This window comes from Nicotiana tabacum, chromosome 8 (genome assembly GCF_000715075.1).
Source record: "Nicotiana tabacum cultivar K326 chromosome 8, ASM71507v2, whole genome shotgun sequence".
Classification (NCBI taxonomy): domain Eukaryota; kingdom Viridiplantae; phylum Streptophyta; class Magnoliopsida; order Solanales; family Solanaceae; genus Nicotiana; species Nicotiana tabacum.
The window spans coordinates 27126036-27134732 of record NC_134087.1 but is presented as its reverse complement, the minus strand read 5'-3'; the positions used below and the strand labels follow the sequence as shown (position 1 = coordinate 27134732).

Genomic DNA, 8697 nt, shown 5'->3' with positions numbered 1-8697 from the left:
CACGAGGGTATTTTTGTTAATAGAATTAACTTTATGTGTTTTTTTGAACGGATAAATGGACGGAGTGTATTTTTTGAACGAATAGATGGACAGAAGGTATTTATAAACCATTTAGCAAATGACTGTGATAGTTTTGACTCTTTCGGGAAAACAAACAATTTGAGTCTCGTCGCAGATTCGCGTAGGCTGAAACGACACCGCACCTTGCGTTTCGCAACCACGGAATCCTTCATAGTCCGTATATTGCGTGTAGTATAAATAGCGAAGCTTGTTCATTTGTTCCTCACTCACTGACAGTAGCGTCCTTCGGAAGCTCGAATATCTAGAGAAAAGAGCATATTCACCAAGGTATCTTTTGTATCAAATATCAATTCTTCAACTAGCTTCGATTCATTCAATTACTTGTATATTTCAATAAATTTGAAGATCAAAGATATAGCTCACATTTCTGTGTAAGCAGATCTCGTCTGATTTGTTTATGCATTTAGTTAGATGGCATGTCGAAAGGCCGATTCAACATGCGTATATTATATATCCACCGGGTTTTAGATCCTGGATCAGTATATGAGTGCTATAACACCGAACAGACTAGTGATTATATCCTTTTTTTGGGGTACATTCGTAGTTTATGATTCTGCATACTATCCGTTTGATTTGATGCGGTTAATTTTAAAGTGAGATATTTTTTGTTTAAATCTTTTAAGTTTTAAGAGTAGACTGATGTTGAAGTATAATTGAATTTGATCAACCGAATTCTGAAGCCAAGTTTAATGGATAGTCAAGTTGATAATCGGGATCTAAGTAATGGGGCGATCTGAGCGTTTGTTTGTTTGGTTGTGAATTCAGTTTATGCTAGAACCATCAGTTGTTGCTTGAAGTGCCCATTGGTGGATCAAGCACCTCCACTAGTTTTGACTCAGCCTAAGATATCTATAGTTGCATAGGTGTAAAAAAATATTTATTCATATTAAGTCTGAACTCATTACTACAGTATTCAAAGAAGTGTGCCAGGGGCTGATGTAGGCTTTTTAAGATATGGGTTCGGCAGAATCTAGTTGAGAAATTCACTAAATATTGTACAAAAGTTAAATTCAGAACTCAATTACTAGCATTTGAGGTCGTTGTCCTAGAATCCCAAACCCTTAAAGTTCAAATTTTGGATATGCCTTTGGACTGAGCGCAGTGATACAACCATTGCATAAACGTGCCTGTAGTCATTTCTAATAGTCTTGATTGACTTGGATTTTTGTTACAAAAGTGATTATCAACAACTGATTCTTTTTACAGTGTGGTTGTTCTTTGCGGTAATTTACTCTTAATGGCATTCATTTTTGCCTTTATCTTAATAAATTCAGATTTTTCAACTTTTTGGTCATTATCCCAATTGGTTGGCTTGGCATCTAAGTGTGTAGTTTTTGATAACTTCTGCAGATTCTTTTGACTATATGTTGATGCTACCCATCCTTAGCTTCAACAATAAGAGAAGTTTTACGTCTTATTATCTTAAGCATCATTATTATCAAGGCTTTCGGCTATTTCTGGATAAACTACTGGATTAATAAGTGATTTATTTCCATGTAAATGTACTTCCTTAGGATTTTAACTTTTATGTTGCTATAAACTGATGCAGTAAAGCAGAAGAATGGAAGGCACAGTCTTCGCCCCTGCTTTAGAAGGAATCAAACATGTCAAGTCTGAGGAAGGAGTAATGCTTACCAAACCTTTCTTAGATGTCTGCAAACACATCTTACCCATTATAGGTACTATATCTGGTGCTTTTACTTGGGATTTATAATCTGTTCTCCTGTGTTTCATTTGATATACAAGTGCTTCACTGATCCCCTTTGCTTTGACTTCTTCATGACTAGTCAAATGTAAACAAAAAAAAAGTTAGTCTGGTATTTTAATTTTATGAAGAGTCTTGCTTAAGCTTCTTCGTAGTGCTGATATTTCATTCTCAAGATCAGATACTCTGGATAAGCTCCTTCCTTTTTTTCTTTTGCTTTGTCAATCTAATGCTTGATGTTAATTTTCCCAATAAAATCCAGTTATGATATTGATCAAATTGCACCATAACCATCTTATAATTTATGCAAGAAATTAGGGTGTCGCAATATCTACCTTATGATGTTTCAATCTTGGCAAGTATGATATTGATGGCAGTTAAACTTAAAAAAATAAGTATAATATGATGGCATTTGCAGTTTTGACCACCTGAGCTTTCAAGATGAAGCTCGAAGAAGCTGATATGGTAAACCGTAAAGGTGGTTTTTGGTTTAAAAATTTGAAGTAGAGTTTCAACCAAAAAATATTCAATTTTTTCCAAAAATTGTTTTAGAACCTAATACCAAGAAAGAATAGCTTTTTAGCTTTTGCAGAACTGTAGAACTTTAAAAAACTATAAAACTTTTTCTTTCTTGGTATTTGGATGAAAAAACATTTTTTTGCTTAAGATAAAAGTTAGAAAAATCGATTTTTTTTTTCTTCCAAAACAAGTCTTTTTTGGTTGAAAATTTTGAAGCAAACACCAAGCTGGAAACTTCTTTTACTCGTAAATGTTAGTTGCAATTTAAACTTGGGAATAGAATTTTATGCTAAGGCTCTTCCTTACGGAAAATGTAATGGTAATTTGTCAAAGTATTTTCTTTTCTTCTCTCTTCTATGTTGCATAAAGCTTTACCCCGTGTCAGTTTCCTTTGTAAAGGACCACTCATGCTTTGTCAGTTTTGTCTTCTACATCTCAAAAACATGCTGGAAGCATGTTAACTGATTATCCCTTTGGTTTAATCCAAATTTAGAGAAGTTTGGAGCTGCCATGGCATTGGTCAAGTCTGATATTGGTGGAAATATAACGGTCAGTCTCCCATTGCCAATCATCTGAACATTTCCAGATGTTTTGCTTGCTTATTTTCTTTTGCTCAAATTCTACCTGCTAATACTCGGTAATATTGCTTTTGAGTTTGGAGTTCACAACATTTCTTATAGTAAAGTCTCTTTTCTTCCTCTCATACTCCCTCATTAATTAATTCATTTAATTTCGGGGATTCCGGATAATATTCTCTTTTGATCCTTCTCTCTACCACTTGCCTTCCCTGAATGAACAGGAAAGCAATGTTAGAATAATTGTTTCCAGGAATCCAGCGTGTCTGAATTAATGGCCTTTTATCACAGTTTGTAGAGTAGTTATCTTGAGAACAATGAGTTTATTTGGCCAGGCAACTGAACTAGCTCGACCTTGGTTTTTAACTTACTATATTATGGAACTACATATTCTTAGGCACTTTATCCTTGAACCATGCCATGCAAATAGTTTCTATTCACTTATCTTGCTGCATGGTGCAAGAAGAGGTTGAAGGAAACCCAGTCGATCTTTCCTTTTCTGTTGTTGAAATTGGTAGATGCTTCATTTCTAAAATCTGGTATTGAATAATGATGCTGCAGAGGTTAGAAAACAAGTACTTGTCAAACCCAACAAAATATACAAACTTGTACAGCATGGTGCAAGAAGAGGTTGAAGCGAAGACAGCAAAAGGCTCTTCCAGTTGCACAAATGGTCTTCTTTGGTTGACAAGGTTGAGAATAATTTTCCATCTCATTTTACATGATCTCTTTTATGGTAGTTATTCATCTTCTCGATGATGTCTTTTCCCATGCTCAGATTTTACTCATACAAATCACTCAGCAGCATCCATGTCCAAATTCTCACATGCATTAGCATTCTGGTCAACTGAATTACAATTAAAAGAATCTGTCATTATGTCTTTAGGGCTATGGATTTCTTGGTGGAGCTGTTTAGGAATTTACTGGAGCATGGGGACTGGGCGATGTCACAAGCTTGCTCTGATTCTTACAGCAAGACCTTGAAAAAGTTTCATGGATGGTTAGCGAGTTCGAGTTTTTCGGTAACTGTTTCATATGCCCTGAACTTCGCTGCTAATGCTATTGATCTGGAACAGTTGCATCTTTTCCCATACTTATTTCCATGCAAACTATGAGACTCTACTTTTCTCTGGTCTTGGAATGTGGTTGCTACTATTGATCTTTGCAGAAGAAAATCCATGTTGGGTTATTTTGGTTTCCAATTACCAATATTATCTGCTTAACCGGTATATTCTTTTCTTCCGTTATAGTTTTAAGATATGTCATAGGCAGTCAAATGCACAATTTAGCTTCAGTATTGTTTCCTACTATATGAATGTTAGTCTAAGCCCAGTGACCTTATACGCTGCTGCTGACTAATGGTGTGAACTGCACTTTACTGATATATAGGGGGAAAACTTTGGTATTTCTGCCATCCTCCTTTTTCTCTATATTTCCTCTCATATTCATGTTGGATTAGTTATTCTATAAAATGCTTTCTTCTCTTGTCGACTCGGACCGATGTTTTTTATTTCGCGATTGAGAGGAAGTCGCAGTTTACTTTCCTTTTTTTTTTTTCCACTCCGTTATTAAAATTTAAACTGAAGTATGATCAACCAGCCAGACATCTGCTTCTGGTTATTGCTATTTTTGAAGTTGAACTCTCTCTCTCTCTCTAACAACATTGGATTGTAATTATAGGTGGCAATGAAGCTCGCTCCAGATAGGAAGAAGTTTATGGATGTAATATGTGGGACTGGTGATATTGACAGTGACATTGGACAGTTCTGTACTACTTTCTCACCGCTTCTCGAAGAGAACCACAAGTTCTTGGTAAGATTTTTTATTGGCGGATATTCATCAGATAGATGCTTGGATTTTTCCCTGGGCTTACATTATTGTAGTTGTTCTTTCCCAGCCCCCACCTAAAGAACGAAAAGAAAAAAGAACTTGCTCCACTTTCCGACACATTGATCTTTTAGATGTTCTTGGATCCGCTTCCAGGGGTGGAGCTAGAGTATGCCTACGGGTTCGGACCCGACCGAGTAGCTTTTGCTTAAATCCTGTATTTATATTAGGAAATTCATTAAGTATGTATAAATGTTTAATTGAGAACCCAATAACTAAGAGGAGACGTAGGTTCGATGTCAAGTTCAGAACCCATAAACTTCTCAAATCGGTATAGCTAGTTGTCTTCAGTTTTCACTGCATGACTGATTAACTAGTGGAATAGCTGAAGGGCCTCTAGTATCATGTTTTCTTGCATTTCAATTCAGGGAATATAAACGGTGACAGTAAAAATTTGTTTACCATTGTCGCCATTGCAGGCCAGCGTAGGAATGGATGATCTGAAAGCATCTTAAGTCTAAAGGAAGTTTGCAACTCAGTTGAGATTCATCCACACTGAGAGAAACTTCTGAAACAACCATACTTCTGCTTTATCCTGTTGTACCATGAATAGCTGTAGCAGCAGACAATGAGCTTTTTTTAAAGACATTTGGTTTGTAACTTAAAACGGAAGGAACTGGATTGAGGCAATAAGTGATTCTGGAGAATAGTGTTTTGACTCAAATATTTAATTTCATTTTCCAGATCATGATCACCTCTTGTGATTTTACATGTTTAAGGACTTCAAGTGAATGTATTGTTCAGTAAGTGTTATTACCGCATAATTCTATTCATTCGTGTAAATTACAAGTGTGCTGTCCTATTTCAACATATTAAGATTTTACAGCTGCTTATAGAAAAATACAAACCCATAAATTGCTAAAGTAACCATCACTCAAGGATGTAGTCTAGTGGTCAATGTAGTAGGTAAAGTGAACCATGCAAAAGTTTTCAAAATTTTCAAATTCCAGCAGAGACACCAATGTCAGGTGGTATTTTGCTTAAGATTTGGTAGGTATAATTACTCGGTACTTGAGCTAGTGAGAGGTAACATGTATTCTGTGAAATAGTCGAACCCAAGTTAAGTTTGGACACCACCATCTAAAAGAAACTAAAGTAATCGTATCACAATTTCCGTATTACATAAACTTCACGAGCCTAACCAATGAAAAGATAGGATTCTAGGATGGAATAAATTGCCATAATAATAATAATAATAATAATAATAATAATAATAATTATTATTATTATTATTATTATTATTATTATTACTACTACTACTACTATTATTATTACTACTACTACTACTACTACTACTATTATTATTATTATTATTATTATTATTATTATTACTACTACTACTACTATTATTATTATTAGTATTACTATTACTATTATTATTAGTACTACTATTACTACTATTATTATTACTACTATTACTATTATTATTATTATTACTACTATTACTACTATTATTATTACTACTATTACTATTATTACTACTATTACTACTATTACTATTATTATTACTATTATTACTATTATTGCTACTATTACTACTATTACTATTATTATTACTATTATTACTACTATTACTACTATTATTACTATTATTACTACTACTATTATTATTACTACTACTATTACTATTATTATTACTATTACTATTACTATTATTATTATTACTATTATTACTATTATTACTATTATTATTATAGGGTAGGCGGGCGGTAATTCGCACGGCCATCCAGATCTAGCTGCTTTAGTAACCTTTAAAGGTTGGCGGTAGTCCGCATGACCAATAAGGATTCGAAATATACGGAAATTCTATTATAGTTTAATGACTGTATGGAAGGATCTATATCCTTTTACCCAAGCAAGGGGCATGTCTAAGCCCGATACATACTCTTATTGAGCCCATGTGTCTAGCAGTTCTAACTGTGAAAGAGGTAGCCCTTTTGACAATTTCAGTGGGCTTTAATGTCACAGCTGGCTAGACGTAGCCACTAAGACAAAGCTAATAAGAGTACTACCAGAATCGACTGTACCACCATCTTGGAACCAAATCAAGAAACTATATTAAAAATTTCTTTATATTTTGAAAGAGTCTGGATTCTTCATGGTTAATATGCAAGAGAAATTAGTTCTTCAACATAGATATAAATCCGTTTAGCCGGACATAGTCACGGCTGGGGAGAGAAACTAAGTATTTATAATACTAAAAAGAAAAGAGAATACTTACCTTGAAGGCCGAGAAGCAAGGCCCTGAAGATGAACTGAACTTCAAAACTTTTATTTAACTTTAACTGATTTACAAACTATAAACTAAATCTTTACAAAGGGAGTTGGTTGAGAGAGAGAGAGGAGAGAGAGTAGAGAGAGAGGGGGGTTCCGGCTCTTCTTCTTCAATTGAAGAAGCCTCCTTATATAAAAAAAAAAGAATCTAAAATAGTAAATTGGGTCCCACATCTGGGTCCCTACACAGTGTTTCTACTGTAGTTGAACAGTGTTTCTACTGTGGATGAACAGTGTATCTACTATTTAAGTGGGTCCTGGCGGCTGATAAGCTGTCAAGTCTTCTTTTTGTCCAAATTGTGCATTTGTTGGAGGAATTCTTCCACCTTGTCGATATCTCTGTCAGATAATATCATTTCTGGCTGTATTGGTTGTGTATCTTCTACGAGGTTATCACCACTCGTTTCACTTCTCATTGAAGTGTCTGATTTTTCGCACTGATCTAGTGACTGGAGCAAATTTCTTTTCAATCCTTCTAAGTATTGATTTATCAAATCAATTTTATCTCCGTCTTGAATTGAGATTCTTCGAGCAATATGTTTAACTGTGCTCTCTTCTATTATCCTCTTTTGAGGGGCCGTTATATATAATTGGATTTGTGTTTTGATAGAATCCAATAATTCTTGTCCATATAACGTTTTTGTTTTGGGATCAGTCTTCATTAATTTGTCCCAAAAATTGTTGTAAAATACCCTATATAAACAAGGGATTTGTTCTTCCGTATAACCTAATTCCGGAGTCCATTTATGGATCCAGGGAATAGAAAATTCAATAAAGAAATAGATTTGATCAATTTTTTCTAGATAGCAGATATGATCTGCGTGATATAACACGGTTAAAAATGGCGAAGCTTTTGTCCATTCTTTGTATAACTTTAGGAATGGTTCAGGCAAAATCTTGGTAGTAGGACCGTGGTATGACCACCAGTTTAAAAACCAGTTAGGGATAGGTCCTGTAAATACCTTTGCACATACTTTGATAAACCAAGTATGTTTATGTCTCTCATTGTTATAATAAAGCACCCTATCAAATGCTTGGATATAATCCCAATAAGTGAAATTCATAGGTGATTTATTAAGGCTTATCTGCCTTTCTTTCATTGTTGAAATACCCCATTCTTCAACAGATATAATCTGTTTGATAATGACTTTTGAAAAGTTATAAACATTTTCATTCGTGTTATAACCCGAAAAGTGCTGGAATTCTGCACTTCCTGTACTGATCAGGATAGTCTCATAATAAGTGCGGGTTTTATATGATTCACCCGGATAGTATAACCCATTAATCAGATATCTCTAGAATATTTTCCATGGTTCTTCTTTTCTCTGAATCTCAGAGTTTTCAAGGAGAAATATCATTTCTCTCTTTGGTAACTTTTCATATGACTTGATATCATCATTGTCTTCCTCTTTAGCAATTGAAGCAAAAGTATCACTTTGCTTTTTGGATGCTAAATAAGCCTGCAGATGTCCATATAACGGACTATCTTCTGGAATATCTTCCAAATGTACAGAATGTCCTGAGGATTCACCTGTATGCGGTACCTTTGAGTTTATCAAACTCTTTTTTCCTCTTTGTATTACTGGTGAGTTTGACGAGGATCCGTATGACGATCCCTGAGAATAAGTCCTACTAGGGGAAGATCTTCCCCTACCT

At 34.6% G+C, this 8697-nt stretch overlaps 1 protein-coding gene across 1 annotated transcript; it reads left to right on the top strand.

Annotated features, from left to right (window-relative positions):
- The first annotated feature begins 212 nt into the window (after window positions 1-212).
- LOC107764384 (glycolipid transfer protein 1) lies at window positions 213-5525 on the top strand. Its single transcript, XM_016582944.2, has 7 exons — window positions 213-348; window positions 1631-1760; window positions 2799-2854; window positions 3442-3572; window positions 3767-3902; window positions 4561-4692; window positions 5187-5525. The coding sequence occupies exons 2-7, from the start codon at window positions 1643-1645 to the stop codon at window positions 5220-5222; spliced, it is 609 nt and encodes a 202-aa protein (XP_016438430.1). The 5' UTR covers window positions 213-348; window positions 1631-1642; the 3' UTR covers window positions 5223-5525.
- The last annotated feature ends 3172 nt before the right edge of the window (window positions 5526-8697 follow it).